The sequence below is a fragment of the Calypte anna genome, chromosome 2, assembly GCF_003957555.1.
Source record: "Calypte anna isolate BGI_N300 chromosome 2, bCalAnn1_v1.p, whole genome shotgun sequence".
Lineage (NCBI taxonomy): Eukaryota > Metazoa > Chordata > Aves > Apodiformes > Trochilidae > Calypte > Calypte anna.
In genome coordinates this window covers 13994408-14018784 of record NC_044245.1, presented here as the reverse complement: position 1 = coordinate 14018784, position 24377 = coordinate 13994408, and the positions used below count along the sequence as shown (strand labels likewise).

The 24377-nt window shown below is 36.9% G+C and overlaps 1 protein-coding gene across 12 annotated transcripts in view; it reads left to right on the top strand.

The window, feature by feature from the left end:
* Window positions 1–6405, top strand: part of CREM (cAMP responsive element modulator) — a 31823-nt gene extending 25418 nt beyond the window's left edge. For 4 of the 12 annotated variants that reach the window (XM_030446142.1, XM_030446144.1, XM_030446141.1 and 1 more), the window contains 2 exons: window positions 3428–3584; window positions 5283–6405. In XM_030446142.1, coding sequence (XP_030302002.1) covers window positions 3428–3584; window positions 5283–5427 — 302 coding nt within the window. In that variant the 3' untranslated portion in view covers window positions 5428–6405. Of the gene's footprint in view, window positions 1–321; window positions 449–503; window positions 712–1667; window positions 1989–3427; window positions 3585–5282 lie in introns of those variants that run through there. The other 8 variants (XM_030446145.1, XM_030446143.1, XM_008503883.2 and 5 more) reach the window with 5 other exon arrangements.
* The last annotated feature ends 17972 nt before the right edge of the window (window positions 6406–24377 follow it).

Genomic DNA, 24377 nt, shown 5'->3' with positions numbered 1-24377 from the left:
GCATAGCTGTAAGACAAAGCTGCGCATTGTTTCAGTAGTGTAAATAAACCCTGTGCTTTCAGTATCAAAGAAAATATTGAATGCAAACAGATTTTAAAAACAGTAATTTCAAGTATTGTAGCACCGGCTTGTTTTCTCCTCCACTGCTCAAATGGTTTGTTCCTCAGCTAATTGAGTTCAAAAGGCTGACGTCATTAGATTTCCTGGAATCGTGTTGCAGTAGGGAACTGGAAAAGTTAAACTCCAAACAAGATACACATTGACGTCAGCTCCAAGTCATGCTGCGATTTAGTCAGTTCCTTTCTGCTTCGTCAATCGCCTCCGGCAGATCTGTAAGGTTAACCCCTTCGCTGCCGGAACCTACGTGCTGCTGCTCATTGCCGGTACTTACTCTTTCATTAATCCAGAGATAAGTATCTTCTTCAAGTCCACGGTTTTGTGTTGTGTGGTGGGTTTTGGTTGTTTTTTTATTTTGGGTTTTTGCTTGTTTGTTTGTTTGTTTGTTTTTGTTTTTTTTTACTCAAAATGTATGATTCATGCCTTGTTAAGCCAGTTTGGTGGTGAAGTTCAAAACCCGTTGATAATCTGGTCCCATCATTATGACTCACAGAAGGAGAGAATAGCTGTACTAATAGGTAGCATTCATCAGGAGTTTTTTCTCCTGGATAGTCATTGAAAGAACTCAAGTGCAGGGATGCTTTCTACTGTTTAGTAAGTTTCCTTTTCCATGAACCTGCTGCTAACTAGGTGGTTGATTTTTATTTTTTAATTAATTTCTCAGAACTTAATTTTCAAGGTTAGTTGTACTCTTCCAAATGTGATTTCTATTTTTTTTGCTTGGCTTTTGTTTGTTTCCTGTGAATAATTTCCTTTTTTTTTGTAGGACTCAACTTAAAGCCTCAGGTTTTCAGTGACTTTTTACTCACTTGCAATTTAAGGAGGGGAAAAAAAAAGAACTGGGAAATGTGTTAGGGAAATGCACCATTGTTGTTAACAATCTCAGTCCTACTTCTGATATTTTAGGAATCTCTATGCAATTTCATTAGAAATGGCCACAGAAGTTTGGCAGTCTGGATCAAAGTGTGTAGGATTTTTGTCTCAGATGCTGAAATGGAAGGAACTCTTCTCTGTAATATGGATGTACATTGCTAGACTCAAACTATGAATTTTAATGTTTTTAATTTTTAAACTGCAGTGTCTGGTTTCAAAGGCCTAACCAAACCACCAAAACGATTATTTATCTCTGTTATCATGCTGGCAGCTGTCTCAGTGAGCCAACTGTTAGGCAGAGACAGACACTCCTGGAACCTGCTCATGCTGTTCACCTAACATGTTGTTACTTACTGTGGTGGTGGCTGATCCCAGCTGAGATTGGACCTCGCCTTTGTTAAGCCGCCTATCAAGAACCGTGTCACACGGAGTCCTCTGAACAGCAGCAGCAGCAGCAGCAGATGTTTGCTGACATCTGAACGTGTGTCAGACAACAAAGTACTTGGTCTTGTCAGGCTGAGGCGACCTCGGTTATGGGTCTTTACTCATAGACTTGATCTACAAAATTATACCTTTGGATTTCTAATTCATTGTAGATAAAGCAAACAAAAATAATAGCTGGGGTTTTTTTTGTTGGGTGGGTTTTTGTTTGTTTTTTTGGTTTTTGGTTTTTTTTTTTTCTACCTGTTAATGAGATAAAAAGGTAGCTCTTACCTTAGAGTCTGTAAAATGTATGCAACGTGGTTAGCATAAAGGTGAGCCTGAAGTATCTAAAATTCCCTTTTTATGTATAGTGAGCTGAGGTATTGTTCCACTGATGTAACTGGGACTGCTAGCATATGTGGTGAACTTAAAGAAAGGATTAAGTAATTTTTGTTTTAGATCTATAAGAAAACCAAGCCCTGTGTTTCTGGCAGCTGCCTGTTAGTGCTCACAGGGCTATCCTGGGCTGATTTCTCTCTCCCTCCCCCATCCCCTGGGGATTATCTGCAGCCCAGGTCAGTTCACTAGTCCAGTTCATCTTGTAATTCCACAAACATTTTCACCAGCAGGATCGAGAGAGGGGGGAGGTGCAAAATGTTTAGGCTGTTAATGATTTTAAGACGTGGTTGTGGAATTGTAGTCTAAACACAGCTTTGATCCGTTTTTTTTTTGTTTTTAATTAGTGAAGGATCTGCATCAACTTAATAAGAACAACAGTAATTTTTAAATTAAGTCTAGTGTTTGGTTTTGGAGTGAGGTTTTTCGCCCTGTACTTGGATAGCATTTCTTTCCACACTATCCATCAGCCTCCTCAAAGTGTTTTTATTTGTATTTTATTTTTCTAAGTTGTTTTTCTATTATGTGCATATTGCTTTAAAGAATTAAATTATAAATTAAGTTTAGTATAACAGTCTCTGAAATGCCATCTTTGATGTTCGGTTTCCCTAATGACAAAAAAATTAAGTTTCTTATATGATAATATAAATATTTATGGAAAGAAATGGGTAAACAGTTGCATATAATTTGAAGAGGGATACATTTTTGTCTGATTTTTTTTTCTATGTCAGAAAAGACACAGAACTTTCACAGTGTTTAAAAGTTGGGGTACATCATATAGGAGCAAAGTACCCCAGGATACAGAGGTAAGACTATTAGAAAGTTATTGGATCCAAATAACATGTCAAATTTCAGATATTGGGGAGATCTCAAAACAGAGAGGCTCAGGAGCAGAATCTGAACTTTTGCACTCTGATTTACTGTGAAGCTACAGCCCTTCTGTGCGACTGTTACCATCTCCCCTTGCCTACTAATGCTGCAGCAGCCAATTTGTGGTCCTCTTGCTCAAGGAATATACTCCTGTTCACCATAAGTTCTTGTCTGTTCCTTTTCATTTTGTCAGCAGCAGCTCCCCCTGATTTCCCAAGGATTTTACCAAACTGCTGCTGTAAAGGATGAGGGGTGGTAGGGATGGAACTGTTACTATTACAAGGCAGGAAGAGAAAGTTGAGTTCTGAAGCAAGATTACTCCTGAAGCCTGTTTATTGGGGTATATTATCGTTTTTATACCCCTGTTTATAAGGGGTAGTTTATAAACCTTAATGGCTGCACCAGCAGAACCATCTTTTCGTGGCGCTGTGCAAACAGGAAATAAATGTGGATACTCTAATAGTTTTTCTCAAACAGTTTTCCCTGTGGTTTGTGAGAAGAGCCATGTGGAAGCTTTGACAAGCTTCAGACTGGCTGTCTACTGGGGTCACATGCTAAATAACTTATTTTTACACTTTGGAAATAAAAGCTAGTAAGATAACAAATCATGGTTGTGACATTACAGGCCTATGAAATACTTTACTTTGCAGGGATCCTGGATGAATCATCAGCAGAAATCTTTTATTTGCAGAGAGACTTGCAGAGTTCTTTTTTTCTGTAAAGTTCAAAATATGGTTCTTTTATGCAGCTGCCACTGGAGACATGCCAGCTTACCAGATTCGATCTCCCAGTACTACTTTACCTCAGGGAGTTGTAATGGCAGCCTCACCAGGGACCTTGCACAGCCCTCAGCAACTGGCAGAAGAGGCAACACGCAAGAGGGAGCTGAGACTAATGAAAAATAGGTAAGACTATGTAACAATTCATACAGCATTGAAAAAAAAAAACCAACCCCAAAACCCCCAAGCATTCTAATGAATTTTTCTTAAGGTCATGAGCACTGCTTGTGACTGATGGAAGGGAGTGCAAGAAATACTTTGTCAGTCAACCCACATCCTAATAGCACTGAGTTTTGGCTGTTAACTCTGGAAAGTTAGAGTTGACCTTATCACTATAGATTTTTTTGTTCTGAAATATTATGGTAATTCAGAAATTAGTATTATTGTTGTCCCTTTGGGGCAATTTTTGTGAAGATCTGCATGTATACTTATTGTTGAATTTAATTTTTTTTCCCTAATGGCAGTAAAATTACCAATGTGGGTTTGTTCATCTTGAAACATCCCAGCAAACAATTGGTTAGGAAAATAACTGAGCATCTAGAAGCTGTCTTAATGATGCTGTCAAGAGGGCTTAATCTGGGATGGAATGATAATTACAGACTTTCCTAAATCCTTGGCTACTGGGATAAGTTCTTGTACAGCCCCCCTGTCATTTTGTGAGGTGACTGTATATTTTTTTACCAAGTTGGCATGGATGACTGTATGCTCTAAATACCACTCTATCTCTTTGCATTCTTCCTGCTGTTCTTAGAGGACTCTTTTTTTGCTTTTATTTTTTTTAATGCATAGCCACTGCTATCAATAGAAGATTAATGGAAGAAATAATCTGCTATGCAGATCTCTAATGCACTAAATAGCCACTTGCTTTATGATTGAATTCATGATATTGCTTTGCTCTCATGCCTGGCCTTTGTTTTAAAATGCGAGGATCACTGCATTGTTGTTGCCCCCTAATGTTTCTCTTCTCTTCAGTTTTAAAACTAGTGTCTATGCTGTCTCATATGACCTGCTGGAAGTTACATTCTCAGAATTTGACAATTTATCCTGTCCAAGAGTTGAAGGAATGGACTCCCAGTACTTCTAGAATTTCTTCTGGAATGGAATGCTTGTTCAGTCATATGCTTCTGAAAATGCTAGCCAAAGCATTTAGTTTTAATATAACACAATTCTGAGTAGAGCTGTGAGGATGGCTCCAGACTGCCAGTAGCCAGCAACAACAACAAAAAAAAATCCCCCAAAACAAACAGATTCAGGTGACTGAAATGTGCTCTGTGGACAAATCTAAATTGTATTTGTTTGGACTTAAATTTTACTGTAGATTACATTACGGTAAGAAAATTACAGCAGGTTGCAAGCTTAGAATCTAGCTTTTCATCTGAAGAGAGTAGTTATTCTTGTGTTTTCTGAAAGTGAGTTCTTTTGGTTTAGCTTTAAGGTTTTGATTGCAGAAGATAATACTCCTGGTAAACATGCAATATGGAGTGTGACTGGAAGAAGAAATGCTGCTTTCATTCTTAACATTTAGGACAGCTCAAGTTAATGCATTATCATTTATTCACTGTTTTTCTAAGTCCCTCTGTGTATTAATTCCATCTTTGTATTTGTTGATGCTGAATTTGTTTCAAGTTCTAGTCATTTTGGATTGTATTTTAACCATGTTATTATTATGGCTGTTATCTGCTGTTCTGTCTGTGCAATCCAACAGTTGTTGTTGTTGGTTGTTGTTGTTATTGTGGAACTGCAGGGATTGCAGGTAATTTTGTTTTTCCAGTCTTTGCCATATTGTGGCTGTTCCTGTAGTCATTTGCCTTGTATTGGTTCCAGGGAAGCTGCCAGAGAATGTCGCAGAAAGAAGAAGGAGTATGTCAAATGTCTTGAAAATCGTGTGGCTGTGCTTGAAAACCAAAACAAGACTCTCATTGAGGAACTCAAGGCCCTCAAAGATCTTTATTGTCATAAAGCAGAGTAATTGTCTTTCATTTGGACCTTGTTTATTATGAACTTTAATCAAGGCATGAGAGGAAGCAATTCTACAGATTGCCATATGAACTTGAGAAAGAGACACTTGAGGCCCTTGTGGAACCCAGTTTTGCTTAGTGTTTTCAGACTGATTTGGGAAATATTCCAAAATTTGGAATTTTATCATAGTCTCCGTACTCTGCTGAGCTTTCTAATGGCATGCAAATGGCTTTTTTGTTTGCACTTTTTACTTCTGCTTTTTGCAGGGAAGCTGCTAAAGAATGTCGGCGTCGGAAGAAAGAATACATAAAATGTCTGGAGAGTCGTGTTGCAGTGCTAGAAGTTCAGAACAAGAAACTTATAGAGGAGCTTGAAACCCTAAAAGACATATGCTCTTCCAAAACAGATTAGTAAAAATATTTATTTTACTGTGAACTGACTTAAATATGTCCAGTTGCTTTATAAGGCAATACATAGCCAACATGAATTATGGCTTTCTCTTTGTGTCATTTATATTATATTCCAACTTTTAACATTCCTGAAATGCTTTCCTGCTTTTTGTAAATTCATAGCTTATTTCAGGTTTTTCATGCTCCTCCCTTCCATCTCCGAAGGACGCAAATGTTAAAAAAGTGTAACAAAGTAAAAAAGCACATAATTTCTGCCAGCTGTTTCTTTGCCATATATTTACATACTACTTTTTACATGTTACTGAGTGTCCTGCATAAGCAAAATATTTTACAGTTGTTTTAGATCAATCATAAAGATAATGCATCTAGTAATACAAGAAAATCAAACAACCTAGGGTATCTCAGGAAAGAGTTTATAAAAGAATGTTATAATTACATGTATGTACTAGAGTACTAGTCTACAGATGATTTTATGGCATATTTTTATATTAGTTGCTTTGTGGAAAAACGTATTGTATTGCTGTCACTGAGTGCCATGGTTAAAGATAGTTTTTAATAGAACCATGTTGTTTAACCTGTGTAGTGTCTGCTTTCCTTTAAACACCTGATTATTTGAGGTGCTTTGAAACTCTTAAGTATCTGAAAGAGGACGAAGGCAAAAAGCATACCTAAACTCATGTACACAGCTGAAAGAAGCTGTCTTTTATGTGGCTATTTAGTTTTTCTGTAGTCTTATAGATTATTTGATTTATTAGAGATGTGTATAAAAATTCAGTTTTGCATCCTCAATACTTCATGTTCTACGTTCTTGACAGTTGAAGCCAGTTGACTATAGCAAAGGCTGATGGTGTAGTTCTTTTCACACTTTCTGCAAAGTACTGAAAGGAAATAAAGTTGACATAAAGGATGAAGCTTTCTAGTAAGCAGCAACTATCTGCTGATCCACAGGGTTCCAGAATAGCCTATAGGTGAGAGCTGCAGATTTTTAATAATAAACCCATGCTAAAGCTGTATTACAGGTCTGGTAAATGTAGTACGTGGTTATACAAAATTGCTCTGGGTATTTCTTTAATTCAGGAATGATCTAATTGATTATTGGCCAGTACAGTCTATGAGCAGAGTGTTAGGGGGCTTTGCTGGAACTAGCAGCACCATTGTCTTACTGATGTGTTAGGCAGAAAAGCTTAGTTCCTACTCAATTGGCTCTTTGGGGGAGAGTGGGAGGGTGTGTGTGTGTGTGATGGATTCATACCATTATTAAAGTCACTGGGATTTCTTCACTTAATTTAAACTGAAGTCACATTTAACCCTATCTTCACTCATACTGTTGGGGCAGTGTGTGGGGGGTTTTTGTTTTTTTTTTTTTTTTTTTTGTTTTTGTTTTTCTGCTTGATGTTTTTATTTTTAATCTGGTTTTCTTTTAGCTTTCCCAAGTAACCTGAAATAGACAAGATAACTTTCTGGAATCTTTTGAAAACTCTGCTGGGTACTTAGGTGAGACCATTTGTAAGAAGAGGTAGTGTATCTCATGTCCCACAGCTACATCAGATGTTTTGAAGAGGAAACAAGCTGCCTTTTGGACCCACTGGCTCTGCTTCAGCTCTGAAACAAAAGTAAAATCAATTGCGAAACATCTATTTCACTGTGAAAATACATCTTAAATGCTACAGTCATCAGAGATCAAAGGTTCATCAGAGGAAAGCTGGACAAGATAACTAGAGCCTGTTGCAGCCTCTACCCTGCAACAAAAATGTCCAGCAAATTGTTCTTTGTGGCTCTATCACTAGAATCTGCTTTCAGTTACAGGTAGGCATTGCTCTTTACGCTCAAGAGATTAGACTGGAAACTCTAGTGGAAAGGAATTTGGGCACATGGTGGATGTCTCTCCAGTATAGAAACTTCTCTTTATCTGCCCAATAATACCTGGTACTAACTGCAGTTAGAAATTTGATAGGCAGAATCTTTGTATGTTTCACATCTGTGTATTCTACAGTAATTTTCCTGGTGGTAATACTTTTAAGACAATATTTTTTATTTAATTGTGTGTGGGAGGGTGCTTTGTTAATAATGGGAGTTAAACCCCAATTCTCCTAATGTGTTTGGTCATTCTGAAAAACTCTGTTTGATCTGTTTATTTGTATCAGGGAGAAGTACCTTTCTTCAGAAAAGTCAACAAAACCTGGGTCATTTAGACTAAGACTGGGAAAAAAAGAAGCTTTGGCATACTCTCTCAGGCTCAGTAATTCAGGTTGTATCCAATTACCAAATATATCAGACACTGAGCTCAAAGTATTTCCCTCTGTGACAACAGCTGGGAATGCTGTCCCTTTGAGTTTCTTCACATCCTATTCTTTGTGTAAATTGTAGATCAGTCCCTTTTTCTAGAAGTACTATCATCTAAAGTTGTGCAGTGCAGGCATGCAAACTCTTAATTTTTGTGAAGGGTCTGTGCTGTGGCTGTCTTAAATAACCTAAGGAGGGAGTATTGGTGGCTGTTGCAGTTCAGGTGAGTACTGGGACTTGCCATCTGTCCCCATTTTCCTGCTTCAGTTCTCAGTTGAACAAGGCTTTGTGTTCAGTACTCTTTCCAAGTAACTTCTTGACCACAAGATCAGAAAGGACCTCTGTAGGGTGTGTGTATTATTGGTTTGACTGCCTTTTCCCACAGTTAGGTGCAATTTCTACTCTGGGAAAAAGCAGTTGCTAAGAACATACAAACAGCAACTTAAGAAGTGTTTGGTCTTATCTTACTTGATGGTTGTGTTAGTGTCTCATTTGACAAGGCTGGGAAGCACCTACCTCTGTAATAAAAACTTAGCTCTGAGCTTTGGATGCCAATATAATTTTCACAGAAACCTGATTCTGTGAAGTGCAGAGTGCTTGATGTGGTGCTGGGAGAAAGGCCCTTTGAACACAATATTAAGTAACATAGAAATAATAAATGAGTTTTCTTATTACAAGAGAATTTGAACACTGCCCAAGCTTTGATTCATCAGTCAGGAATATTGTTCTTTTCAGTACCAGAAAGCAAGGCTGAAATAATCATGATTTTTGTTCTGTAAAAAAAAAAATCACACCCCTGTGGTATGAAACACTTCTCCCTTGCTGAAACCATGCAACTGTTACACATTTATTTGAGACAGAGAGGTAGAGGATCTGCCTTTACATTAGCTGTACAGAAGACTACATGTATGTTAGGGGTTTTTTTATTTTTAAATAGAATTTCATGTATGTCAGGAGGAACAGTCTCTTAAAAAATGTCTTCAACTTCCTAGAGTTGTGGGCAGTGAGGAATGTAACAGTCAGCTTCTTCATTAGGTACAACTTTGAGTCATAGCTGTTTTCTTTCCCATCTCCATCTAAATGGAGTGAGGAGCAGAGTTATAAAGAGAATACTCTTGGCTATTCAAACAGAGCTGTCTCTCGACAGTCTAAAACAGCCAAGGCTGTTGTGACCTGACAAAATAGTGATTAAAATAAGTATGTTATGAGACTAGGTGCGGGTTAGGTTTCTTTGTGCTTTTTGGGTTGTTTTGGTTTGGTTTTCTTTTGATTGTTAGTTCCCATGGACTTTTGTTTGCAAGAAAAATAGTAGTTTGCCTGCCTGCATTGGTACAGTCCTTAAAAGTGCAAGCTCTTGTCTCCCACTTGGTTCTCCAGGGTTTATTCTTCCATTCTTATCAAACATAATCACTGATCTGTTCTGTTATCCTGCAGACATCTGTATAATAGCTAAATTCAGTGGGATCTTTCTTCTTCAAAGAAAACAGAAAGGTCTGCTCAGCTGGTTTGGATTGACTACTTTTGCCCACAGATTTTTTATGCTTTATCCACTTGGTATTTTATGCATGGGTGTATACATGACAAGAATGTATTGAATGCTGAACTGTTAAGCAGCTGATAGAAGTAGCTGCATTTTGGTTGTCAGCATTCCTGTATAAAATAATGTCTTATGGGTAGTGGGTTAAATTTAGTTAGAGATGTGATATGGTACTACGAGGCTTTTCTGGATGAGGGATAACAATGATTTCATAATTTCAGCACAAGTTCTGTTAGTTCTAGTATTTGCTTAACTAAAAAAATTAACAAAATGAGTTAGTTAACTTTTAGGGCAATTTGATATTATCTCCTGCAGACTGGCAATGGCAGCCAGTAAAAATGAATTTATTCTTCTGTCTCTATCAAAGCTTTTCAAGTCTGTTTTCTCAGGTTTCTGGTTTTTCCTACTTTTAAGACAGTTTCTTTAATGGAACTTACTTGTTAGACATAGCTATGACTTTGTCATACGAAGTCTCACAGAGAAAGAGGGTAATGTGAGAGTTGAATGCCATGTGTGTAGACTAAGGAAAAAAATAACATCATTGTATTCTGTAGAGCTGAATGGGAAAAACAGTGAAGGAAGTGTCTTTGTTATGGTACCTGCTGAGGTTTTTCCTCTCCTTTAATAGCCATATCTGTAGCAGGGAGAGCCTTTCTTGCTCCTGAGGCTCGACGAGCTGCTGGCTTCTCCATTGCCTCGTACAAGAGTGAGCCTCTTTCTGTGGGTGTGTGTCCCACCTTTATTAGCCCCCTGGTAATAGGGGCCTGCCCTAACCAGGCACAGGTGGACTCACACCCACTCTTTGGCAGCTCGAGGCACCTGGTTTATCTTGTTTCTCTACACATATCAGTGTATTTGGGTGTGATTAATGCATCTTGTGTATGGAATTATAAGCATAAAAATGTCACAATTGAGAAGTCTGGCTACCCAGCCAGGTCATTGTTTTTGTGGTTTCAAAAATATAATTTCCAAATGGCCTTGACAGAGGCTTTTAATGATCTCCATTTAATGTGGTTGTGGGTTTTTTTGTTTTTTAATTATTTTGCTCATACCAGGTAAAAGTTGCAGGAGAGCTGTTTGAAAAAACCAGTCTGGATGACGAGGTCTGCTTTTTGTAAAGTAATTCTCTGAGAAGTTGGTTTTGCTTGTTTGTTTGTTTTAATTTATTCTTATCTCAGCAGGGTATTTATCACATTCCTACCTTTCAGTAATTCTTGAGAAAGTGAGAGAAGTGCAAGCACATTTCTATAATTTAATGCAAATTGAGGTGTTGTTCTTGATGAAATCAATTGGAAGAACTAAATTCTCAGAGATCCTGGTTGTATGAACTAAAATGTTTCAGAACTTGGTCATCTGCCATACAACTAAGAAAATGTTTAAATCCTCACACACCTCCCTCTTTTCCAGTAAACCATTCAGTTACTTCACAAGTCTGGGGATGAGCCAATAACTGCAGCCTTCCTGACACAAGTGAACCACCAGAATCTGTTGGGATCTTTGAAGCAGATCTCCTTCTATTTCTCTGTTTGAGACCAGCCTCACAGCTTATTCAGAAGGGTGTCTTAACCAGAAAAGAGCCTAAGGTGAAAATATGGCCAGAGAGGAACAGGAAAAAAAAAATCAGAATAGGGTGAACAAAGTTTTTCGAAATCTGTAGCATTGGAGTAAGACAAGCAGGCAACTACTGTCAATTTGCATGTTGGATCTTCTTTTTTTTTTTTTTTTTTTCGTCTGTGTTACTTGTATTAAGAATATTTTGGTCTATGCAGGGAGCCGAGCTCTGCTGTGTTGAGTACAGGATGAAAAGCATTAACATGTGGCAAAGATCTTTCAAAAGTGCATTAAAATAACATGGTTACCAAAGAAGGCATGGGTCATAATAAAGGAAAGCTACGATGTAGGCTTTGATAAATGGAAGAAAACTTAGCTTAATGAAACCTCATTTTCCTATGGTTCATAGCTGCAATCAGTGAATTAATTGGACTCTAAGAGGAGAAAATTCCAGCTTCTTGCTGACAAATTTTTATATTTTGGAGGTATGTTCAGCTCTTTGGAAACACACATTTATTTGTAAGGAAAATGTATTTACAGACAAAGTGTAATTTTATTAAAAAAGCTTAAATGTCTTGCAGACCTAAGCTGTTGGGTCTGAGGTTGTTCTCTGCCTCTGGGCTAAGCCTAAGTAGTTGACTAAAGGGCAATGGAATGTACCCAGATAAATAGTTGCTGGATACTGTCTCGGATTTAAACAGCTACTGATAATTTTGCAGGCTTATAGCTAGGCAAATAAATTAAAATAGGCTGAAATATACTATTTACAAGAAAAAAAAAAGTCTGTCTTTACTGTTAAATTGTAGTAGGTTTGAGCAGAGAGTTTGTATTTCTCTCTTAAATGTTAGTAATTTCTGACTTTTGGGCTAAATTTGAAAGCAAAGTACACAATTTTTTTCCCAGCTGTTTTAGAGTGACACCTTGTGGAGTATAAATGTCTACACTTAATTTCCAAACTGATTAAGCAGCCAAAGTATATTACAGAAGTAGAGAATTTCCTGTATTCCCTGTGGGGGAGAGGGAGAAGGAGGTAGGGGGTGGGGTGATCTGTGGCTATTGAGAACACAGACTCATTTTTCCTGCTCTTCCTATGTTAATATGAAGTTAGTAATATGTCATTTGTAATTTGATGGCCTTCTAACAGAAAAGAAAATGTATTGACGAATTTCTAATTTGTCTTTCTGATTGTCCCATCTAGTGCAAGCTAAAATAATAATAATCTTAACTTATATAACTTTAACAATCATAGAATGTGTCTAAATACTTTAAAAAATATACTGCAAATACTGCTGGTGAAGAAATAATATATTGGAATATATAGGATGGAACATAGTAAACAACTTCTGTATCTTCTGAAACATAATGGTTTGAAGGGAATGGAAATAATACAGTTTAATCCAGGCATTTGGAAGGATCATTTTGGAAATAGAAAGGGAAGGGATAAAAAGTAGGAATACAGAAAACAGGAAAAATATAAAGGCACAGTGATAAAGAAAATCCATTCTTTAGTCTAGATAGAATTCACGTCTCTAATAAATTGCTCCCTATTGTATTAAACCATGAATATACAGTATTTCATCTTGTAGCCATCCCGTAGTCTAGTTTTTCCATAATTCTAATTATGGAAAATCCTAAACAGATTTTTTTTTCCCCTTGATTCAAGAGAATTAGCCGTATACCGTGAGATGTGAACTCAGCATCTAGAGCAACAAATGAATTTCTATATGGTAAGTTGAGTCTGTACTACGAAAATAAAAAAGATGTCTGTTTTCAGAATTGTTGTTACTAAAGAGATTCATTTTATATATCAATAATCTTAATGAACAGTTATTAAATACCATGCAATTTCCAGTCCTAAATTAAGGGTTAACTTGGTCACAGTTTAAAGCTTTTCTTAAAGTTTGTGTTGCAACAGAGAGTCTTAAAAGGGTATCCACTTTCACTGTAGTGTTTGAGTGCAAAGCTTATGAAGTGATCCTGTCCCAGCTGTTTTCAGCATAGTTGGGTTGACTGATGTTGGATCTGTGTATTGCTTCCCCAGACTGGAGCATTCCTGAGGTTAGAAAAGTTATCCTTAAACAACATTTAACATTAGCTCTTGCTCTTTGACTGTCTGAGTAGATCACTTGGCTTCACAGACAAAGCCTTTCTGTTTCCAGGGTGCGCCACCCCCCACCCTTTCAAGACTGAAGGAAATAAATGCTACATTTCTTTAGCCAATATTAGCCTCGGAGATGCTTAAGACTTTATTTAGTCACCCACATCTGCCTAAGTGCCCCTGGGGAAAGTAGCTTTCTCTCGTAACACAGCTGAGCTTTTTTCTTTTACTAACAGCAGAGCTCTCACTGTCCAAAATTGAGGAAGAAAGAGAAAAACCCCGTCTCTACTGAACATTTGTCCAAGACCATATACAGGAGGGAATGGGAACAAATTATTCTCATTTCTACAAGTCGGGGTTTCAAATATGGCTACAGAGGTTCTGAAGAGCTTTTTGAAGTGTGCTAAGGTAATGTAGAGGTATATGAAGTAGGAAAAATTTTCCTCTAGGAAGAGGGGCAAACCCATAATAAAGTTTTAAAACCTGTACTTTAAAGTTTCGTAACTGATTTTAAATCTGGCCAAAGCATTTCCATACCCACTCCTCTGCCCCTTGCAAAGGTTTTGAAAATATGCGGTTTCAGCTGTACAGCAAATCTGAAGAGTCTGGAAGAATCAGTTTACAGCAGCTTATATATATATAGGAAAAAATTGATTCCAGTGCCTATCTTTGCTGAAATTAAAAGAAATAAATCAGTACTTACATGGGTTTATTATGCACTGCATGAAGACTCTACTTTAGATGGAGGAAAACATGATTAACAGTGGCAACTTGAACTTAATTTTTTGTTTGGATATGGGCTAATTTTATTATTCTGGATTATTCTTGGAAACATCTTCATATACAGACAAGAAATCAATAATGTTTCATGATTTATGCAATTGCATAAGAGAAATTTTGTATACATAAAACAGAAAATACAAGTCAATTAGTGTACCTTCTGAACAGGCACAGTAGTTAAGGATGTAGGTCACTTTTTAGAGAATAGTTATCTGAGATCTTGGGCAGATGCCCAGTGGAGTGAAACACACTTAGTGGAATTGCTAATGTAAGAATAATACCATTAAAATAAAACATGCATTTTGCAGAAATACAGAGAAGCGGTGTAAAAACAGTGGTTCAGTCTTAAAATACATTCTTGATAAGGAAATACCCCTATTTGATAAAATATTTTCATGAAATACAGTGACTAAATCACATTTTAAAATGTGATTTTAAATTATATTTTTTATAAACCATCTGCTTTGAATCTTTAGCAATGTAATGCAAGATGAGAGGTATTCAAACATATATGACCAGGTGATACTTGCTGTGATGGTATTTCATCCAGATCATCAGGTTGTGTTTTATCACCTTAGACGATAATTGTGGCACAATTATTTTTTTAAACTTATCTAAGCAAAAGAAAAATTAAACTTCAAATGCAAAACAACCAACCAACCCTCTCCAACAACAAAACCCCAAACCTAGTAAGTGCCTGGGGCAAATGAGTGAGTTACTGTAACAAATAGGATGGAAAAATAGTGACAATTCCCATCTTAGCCAAGTATTCTGCCTGGAATGCTATTCCTAGTTCTCATTCAGCACTTTTGAAGATGAATATGTCCAATGATGACAGAAGCAGAACTACCTGAAGGAAAGAGTACTTCCCATCCAGAACTTGGAGTGCAGATTTACTTGTGCCTCATCACCAGAGTCTTTAGAGGGGGTGATCTTAAACAGCATCTCACATTAGCGCTGGTACCCAAGAGAACTGCAATGGCATTTCTGAAGCTAATGTGGGAAATGTATGGTGCCCTGTTAAGGGCCAGACATTAGATCATACAGTACAACGTTGCAAGTCTAAACTCTAGTGTGGTTAACTGTGTCTCTCTCTTAGCATGCATAAGCTCTTTACACAATAAGTGACTACTTACATTAAGAATTGGAAATGTTTGTAAGAGCAGGAACGGAGAGTGCAAAACCTCTTTCTTCAGTTTCTTAGTTGCTTGAAGGCATATTTGTCTTATATAACAAAGGCCATCTAAAATCTAGGTATTCCTCTGTAGTCTAGTTATCTGTTTTGGTGAGGTAGCAGGCTGTGTTTCCACAGTGAAAACCATAACTCTGAGGATGGAATTGCTTGCCCTAAATCAACTCCTTTCCACTGAATGTACACACAGTTCAGAAAAGAGCTGACTTTACAATAGCTAAAGTTACTTAAGATACACCCAACACCAAAGTTATAGATTCCTGACCTTTACATTAACAGATCGGTCTTGAGGAAAAAAATCTGAGAGGAACAGCTATGCTAAGGCAGTAGAGATTGTATTGTCAGTCAAATGGTGTGGAGATGGCAGACCCTGACTAGCATGGTAGTTAGACTCTTCCCAGAAGAGTTGAGGTTGAATATTTCATTTTAGGTAGTGAAGCCTTTCTTTAGATCTGACCTTACTACCTTATGTTTAAACAAATACAATATTCTTATTAATTCTTCTACCTTGGTGAATGCAAGTAGAAATACTTTCATAAGAATAAACTACAAAAATATCTGTGACCATTAATGCTAGATAATTATTTATTTTCTCTTTTCTTGTCCTTATCAGATAGAATATTTTATTTAGCATAACCCATGACTTAGTAAAAACTTGAGTATATCTGAGTAGTTCTTAACCTTTTGGATGTATTCTAGAAATATATTATGGATATTTACAGGGTTGGACAATAGCGTAAGAGTACAACAGGACTTTACTAATTTATGACTCTGTGAATCTTGGGAATGAGGCAAATATTTATTTAGAACCAAAAATTCCCAGTCCCAGGAGAAGATTCTAAAGTGTTGTTAAGCTATTTTGTTAAAATGTGTTGGATATCTGTCAGTAAGTTGACAGCAATGTTATGTAAACGAGAACTCACTGCTACCTGTGAAATAGTCTCACAACAACCCCCTGAAGTCTTCACAAGGTTTTAGTGTTGTTATTAGGGATAAAGGTATAAAACTGAATGTTGTACAAATTGCAATAAAGTTGCTCAACCCATATCTCTATTCTAACCCAGATAGTTAGTTTATTTGGATTCCAGATGTCAGCTTCAAAAGTGATGTTATTCAGATGAACAACATAAATTAATAATCACAACAGATCTGAAAATGTTTGAAGTTATTTTTGTCTTTTATTTGCTGTACCACTTGCCACTGATGCTGGCAGCTTTAGGACTCATGTGATTACTTCTTGTGAAGATAGAAACCTAATTGTTATCCTGTATTTAAGTGTCTGTGTTCATTCTTACCAGTATCTTACAAAAGCATCTTGACTTACAGAGTTGAGCTGTGGATCTTATGTCCGCAGTTTTGTATGTCTATGACCTTTCAATCCCATCTGCAACCCAGTGGTTGTCTTACACCCTTGCAGTTTCTGTTTGTTATCCTCTGCATCTCCTTAGTTGCCAGAGAAGTACATTTACTCCTTTTCTGTAGAAAATCTCAGAGACACAGAGTTAGTTTCTACTTGCAACTTTTCAGCACCTCATTTCTGTATTTAGCAGTACTCTTCCCTTTATTACAAGAAGGAAATTGTATAGTGATAAAGGCAGCTGCCTCCTGATAAAAATACTTGGTTTGTGTTGGAATAATACTTCATCTTTTTTAATTACACACAAAAAAGGGCACAACAGGAAAACAACCATCCAAAAAAAAAAAACCACACAAGAAGCCCAAAACCAAACATATGATCATATGATCATAGAATCATAGAGTGGCTAGGGTGGGAAGGGACCTCAAAGTTGATCTAGTTACATCTCCCCTACATGGGCAGGGACACTTCCCACTAGATCAATTTGCTCAAGGCCCCATCCAGCCTGGCCTTGAACACTTCCAGGGAGGGCACATCCACAGCTTCCCTGGACAACCTATTCCAGCATCTCACCAACCTCACAGGAAGTATTTTTTTTCCCTAATGTCTAACCTAAATTTCCCCTCTTCAAGTTCTAGAACATTGATCCTTGTTCTCTTTTGGTATACACCCATACAAAAAGCCCTACACCAGCTTTCTTGTAGGCCCCTTCAGATATTGGAAAGCCTCTGTAAGGACACCTCTGAGCCTCCTTGTGTTCTGAACAACCCCAACTTTCCCAATCTGTCTTCATAGGAGAGGTGCTCCAGTCCTCTGATCATTTTTGTGGCTCTCCTCTGGATAGGCTCAAGGACTCTGTCCTTATGTCAATGAAACTGACTCAACAGCTCAGGAGGATAAAACCCCATAATGGAAATAATGACGTTAAACTTGCCCATGATACGTTCATTGGCCTCTTTTGACCTGAAGAAACCAGTTGTTGTGATGAAGATGCCATCTAGTTTATGGCTTTCTGTAAAAATCAACTCTGGAAATCATAAAATGAGGTGAAGATCATACCCTCTTCTTGGAAATTGGCTTGACACAATGAATGCCATTTAACTTACATCCATGACAGCCATAATGCAGGAAGTGATGACAGTGCCTGCTCTGTTCTGACGAGTCTTAGGTTCTCCTTGGATATATGATGAAAGAATCGGGCTGTGCAATTAAGATGCATTTCGAAATATGAAATTGAGCAGAAAAGAATATCTTTTGTGCACTTATCTGTGCCATATTTATTACACACTGGGAACTGAAGCAAAAGCTTTGCATAAATGTGTGTTTGATAATGCTTAGTTAATGGCATATATGCATTTCTCATAGTGATGTTTACTTCTGTGATTTTAGGTCTCAGATCTGTTACCCTGTATCGTAACTCCTGTTCTTGTTACATCCAGCAAGGTCTTTCAAGGGTCATGAATAAGATCTAAATGCTACAGCAATAGTGAAATCCTGATTTCCTTAATTTATTGCCTAAGCTTCTTGTACCATGTTTGGAGATGATAGTCTTGTAAAGAAGATTCTGTAAATCTCATTGGAGTTCTGCTGAGTTCAGTGGTTAGTGGGGACACTACGTTTTTATGTGCAGAAGCTTGAGCTGAGAACAGTGTTCTGCTCTTAGTCCCATACCTAATATAGGGACTTCACATGAAAAATACTAATCCAGGTTGTGCAGTGCTTGTGTCAGGCCTTTTTACAGAGCTGGGTTTTGTGTTTATACAAGGCAAGTCCACTTGCACTAGAGTCAGGTTAGGTTTTGTAGCACCAGGGCCTGAGGCCTGGCATTCTAACCATTTTTTGTGAAAAAAATTTTGGTCAAAAATTGGACAATTTGATTCTATTTTTTTATCCTAAATAACATTTTAAACTCTCATCAGTCCACTTTTCTTAGTCTTTATGATTTTTCTTGTGTATACAGAATATAGTAATGGAGACAGCCACTACTCTGCACTATATTACCATGGGTAAGAGAAGCTTCAAATATTTGAATGATGTTAAGATGAATAAAATAGTGCTACTAAAGGGCCTGTTTCCTTTCTGTGTAAAATGAAAAAAATAACTAGAAAGCTTTGTCAGAGGAAGTTGGATTTCCCAGATTTCTTGGGCAAGAAGTGAATATACTTCACTGAGATATACACAGCTATGAATGTTGTGAATATACAACACTATGAAACTTTTCAGGAAAAGTGAAAAATTAATGTATGTAGAGTAGATAGGTAGATAGATAGATAGATAGATAGATAACACAGTAGTTCAGTCTGGACATATCTGGATCTAGAAACCTTGGACACAATCTGAAAACCCTTGACATTTGTATATAAAAATATTTCCAGAGGAAGTCCCATATGTGTATACTCTCTTTGTAAGTAGAAGTTTTAATGAGATACTCAGGAAAATACACAAGCACCCTTGTCTCAATAATGCCTAGAACTAAACCTGCCCACTATTAACTTGTAGTACAAGAACTGAAGATGTTATTTTCCTCTTCTTTTAGGTGGAATTCAGTAAACCTGGGAAACTACTCCAGAGAAGCTAAGATTTAGTTCTTCCACATTATTCTTGTTCTACAAGTGTGTGAAAATTATTTTTCTAGGACTCTCAAGCCAACACTTCCATAAAAATAACCTTGTATAATCCCAAAGGCATTAGTAAGAACTGAGCAAGCTCTGCATTTGCAGGCCTTTTCTCAAAGGGAAAACCACTTCAAATTTATTATAATTGGTTATTTCCTAATGTAATATATTTTTGTTGTTTTTGTGTAGGTATCAGCCAGATACCATTCTCAATCTTCTCTATTGCATTATCTCCTTTACCACTCAAGCTAGATTGCTAGAAGCCAAGACTAGCATGACATCACAATTAGGGAAACAGAAGCAAGTATTTTGCCATTTCCATGTGTTTAACTGATCATAAGCTGAAGTGAGTGGGTGACTGTGCAGTAGCTGTTAACATTTTCGTTCAGAAAAGTGGCAGGAAAAAAGATTTAGTTTCACTTGATAGCATAGATTCTCATTTCCAGATGAGCTTTTTTCTATTGTTGGAAATAGTAATTCCTGGTGTAACATTATGATTGTATTTTTCCTTCAGCAAAGCAGAAAGCATGAGATCTTTCCAAAATTATATGAGCAGAGGTCCAGCAGCTCTTCTTATGAAATAATTCAGAATTATGATTTCCAGCATGGTAGATAAAGATAACAGGATTAATAAAAAGCAAGTGCTTGTTTCAATAGGTCTATTGCATAGTTCTGATTCTTAATCTGTGCTCAGCAATGCAGTGTGGTGTTCCAGGTTCTTGAAGTAGAAGCCAAGGCTATAACCAATATAGAGGGAATGACACATTGCAGGATTTCATATAAACTGCTTAAGGTACAGTTGTCAGGCACTACTCAAATTCTCTTGATTAAAAATACTGCCTTGCTTTTATTTCAGAATCTTACTTAGAAAAAACAGTGAGATGTCCTGGAAAAGGAAGTGGCAGTATAAGAGAACTAATACATAGAGAGGATTGATGAGAATACATTTGCTCTCAGAGCTTCTGTCTCAGTCACTCAAGCCCCTTGAGTGAGACCATGACCCAGAAAAACAGTTCTATCTTGTTTCTTTTTCTATTTTTCCACTGCTGCTAATGACATCAGCACAAACTTCTTGGTACACTGTGTTAGAAACCAGCTGAAAATTTTTTTGGCTGATGTAGCTTCAACCAGAACAGACTCCTTATGTAGCTGCTTATATGGCTCCACCACTAACAAGGCTGGCAGAGGGGAATAGACATGCATATGAGAGATGGGGACAGCCAGTGTTATAACAGTGCACACATGATTTAAAATGAGTTTCAGATAGCATATTTTAGCTTTCTGGGGAGATCAGTGTAAAAGCTAGGAAGCTACATCACTGGAGGAAGCAAGAGTTCACACCTTATATGTTTATGTGCAGAAGGAAATAATACAATGATTTTCCTTCCTCTGGTCATGTACTGTGCTTTGCCTCATGAAAAGGAAAGGATGATTCCATGTCTTTTTGTGTTTGCCATTTTGAAACAACTTGCATACCATAGTACAATTTAGGAGTTCTGTATATTGGAAACTTCTGTTGTAGTGAGATTTTCAGTAGTGAGATTTTACACTGTTTGCAACATAACCTAATTTGTATGAGAAAAGATTAATGTTCTTAATAAATACAGACAAGCTAAAACTGATCAGTGATGGGTAGAGTGGTGATGCAGTGAATTGCTATTCAGGCTTGGTCTTGGAGATGTTGGGAATCTCCCTATTGACATATCCTACAACTTGAGTTTTAGTGATAAATTATTCCACAGGCTCCCTGGCACATCACTGCTTCAATAGTATCTGGAGTTTTATACATAAAGTTTAAGCATGTATAAAAGCAGGGTATTGGGGAGAGTGAGTGATTGGAGTAAGACAGTTAATTCTTTTGATTAAGGGTATAGATGAAGCTCAAGGAGTCTGTGAGCTCTAAGATGGTAGATAAATGATAGAAAATGGGGGCTTTGTGCATTGTTTTTATGACTAATTTTTTCTCCTTTTGTTTGCTACATAGCCAGCAGCATGATTTATTCTGAGCCTTGACACTTTGCCAGCACATATTTGATGAGAAATACTACCCATCACCAAGATGCATATTTAAGCTATGTAGGCAGTCCCATACCAGCTGTGAATTCTTAACATATCTCAGTCTAAACAACTGGGAAAATGAGGAAACTGGTTTACAGATTCAGAGAAAATACTGTATTATCACTATGCATATACTACCATACTTAAACTGTGGGATGTATCTTTAGCAACTTTATTATTGATAAATGCAATGAAGCTGGAGATGAGAGACTGTACCACTTGAATACAGTCAAAACAGTGGATTTCATTAGCTTCAAATCTTTAAAAGCCAATTGCAAACATCTGACCTGGATTACCTAGCCACTCCAAAGACAGAATTTTGCTTTGAACTCTTGAAGCAAGTTTTGCAATTTGTGTAATTCATCCAGTATTGTAAATTATTTTAGTTCAGAAATTGCAGAAATGTCTTTTTTCATTGGGCTTTTGCCATTTATTGAAAAGATCATGCTGCTTTTTTGGAAGTTTTATAATAACATTTGAAGAAAACTTGCATATGCTTATAGACAGATATTCTGTCCTGTATGATACAAGATCCCTTTCTGCTTTTAAAGAAGGATTTAAGGAAGTTTGTCTTCTCAGTTTAGAGCCAAGCATATATAGGAATTTATACTTTATGTACTTTCATGTTACTTAATAGAACTTGGTAAATTGTCAAAATATGTAATGGTTCCAACTTCCTGGAATGTGAAAATTCTGGTGTCTCTGTCCTTTACAGCTGAACAGCTTTAAAATACAGGGACAGATGCATCACTAAATTATTAATTTTCTTTTGAGTTTTACATTCATGAATGCTACAAAATTATGCTACAATAAACATGGTGTTACACTGAACTGGGTCTCAGAAAAGACATGTTTTAATGCACCTTGTTTCCTGTAGCCCTCCTCAAATAGTATTTTATGAGTGACAGAGGTGTAACAGCAGAGGACACTGGTCAAGTGTTAACTGAAGAATTCCACCAGAGGACAGCATTAACTTAAAAAGAAAAAGAGTGAGATAGATCCTTATTTGAGATAAAAATGTCAATGTCTTCATAAATCATATTCTCTGAAGTGTAATTCATATTTACTAGATTCTCCCCAATGGTAGTCAGCAGTTTTCTACAGAAATTGCTATGCTGAGTTCCCCACTTCACAACATGCTGCTAGATGCAATGCCAAATCTCAAAGCCTTCTGGCTGGCCAGCTGCTAAAATTCCAGAGCTGCCACAAGGACTGCAGGATAGTGAAAATATATAATAATTTCCTCAAGAGTTTAAAATGTATTCTAATTTGTTTTAAGAAGCATCTTTAAATGAGTCTTTTTGCTATTTGATTTTTAGGATAATTTCACAATTGCATTAGAGTATTTTATTACTTGTACTTCTTGGTTTGTTTGTTTTTTTGTTTTTTGTTTTTTGTTTGTTTGTTTGCTAGGACACTCTCTTCTGTATTTTACCACGTGGTCCTCCTCCTTTATCTGCTTTAGTTCTTGTCACCTTCAACTATGTTAAATAGCTTCACAGATGTCCAGAGGGAAGTGTTTGTAGGTCAGTGCCTAATTTTCCCAGGCCCTTTTTGTGGACTCTAGTGGTTTATACCACCTCTGAAAAATGACTTTTTAAACCTATGAGCTTACTATTCTCATGTTGCCATTTCTTCTATCAACTGATGTATCTGCTTGTTGAGTGATGATGACACCAAAGTTAGTAGAGTGGCAAAATGTGTTACAACATAGTAGCATTTGTTTTTACATTTGATGAGAGATACAGGCACTGTCTGCATCAAGCAATGTTAGAATGCAGAAGAGGTATCATAGTAGAATAGAATATCTACAATTACAGACTAATACAGCAATTTTATTTATTTTGCCCCCTTTCCTTTGCACATGAACAACTTGGTGTTCTAAAGATTTTAGTCTTAAAATTACCCTTTGATACAATGGGACTAAATTGTCATTTCTCTGAAAGGGACCTGAGAAACAGGCTTGAAGGAGTTCTTAATAGTCTTGCACAGTCTTCAGTGGAGCACAAAAATTAATGATAGCAACTTAAGTAAAACTAAAGCAAACCTTACCTAGTTAAGGTAGAAAGCTTTTCCTTCCTTTTTTTTTTTTTGGGTTTTGTTGTTGTTGTTGTTGTTGTGGGTTTTTTTTGTTGTTGTGTTATCTTTTTTTTCTAATTTTTTATTTCACCTCTTATTTGAAAATTAACTGAGAAAAGTCTATTTTCACTCAGTACAGATGCTAATACTTAACAGACCTTTACTCAGTTTGAGAATGTGTTTCACAGGAACAGTTCTTGAGATGAGTGTGTACAGTTCACCCTATGTAGTTTCCCTGTCTCTGAAGCCTTTAACTTTTCTTCACATTTGTTCTTCAAACAAAGCCCTCTGTTATTCTAGTTAAAAAGGTTGGTCTTCTGGGGAGCTGTAGGCTAAAGTAATAAACTTCCTTGATGCTCTTCTTCATATAGAGGCTCATAGTGAGCACATGTATGTACAGGCACAAGCTTTTCTGATGAGCTGTGTTTCTGAATACTTGAATCCCTTGCATATTACCCTGTATTAGTTCACAATACAGGACTTGTAAGCTCATATTACACATGAATGTTTGTAACTGCCAGCTGCCATACTATACTCCAAACTCCTAGTTATTGAGAACTGAGTAAAAGTGGGGGGGGGTATTTTCTTAAGATGAATTTGAGGGAAAGCATTTCTGTCTGAACATGCTATCCCAAATTGCTGGGCCTGGTTCAGATTTCATTATTAGTGTAAATTAGGACTAACTGAACTGAAATGAAAGAAGTAATATTTTCCCAGACTTGTATGAAATCAAAACAGATCAACAGATAGATATCCTTTTACAGAATGGGTTCTTGTAGAAGCAAAAAGGATTAAAACACAGTAGGCTCTTATTCATACTCCATACAGACTCTCTGTCTGACAAGTCTGTTGTGGCAGTGCCTATTTTTACAAATTATTTTGTTTTGTTTAGTTAGGCTTTGCTCTTCTAGGGGGTTTATTGTTCAAGATGGGGCACTTCCACTCTCCGTCATAGTTATCACACCATACTATTGGGTGATTATTGCTCCTAATGTGCCAA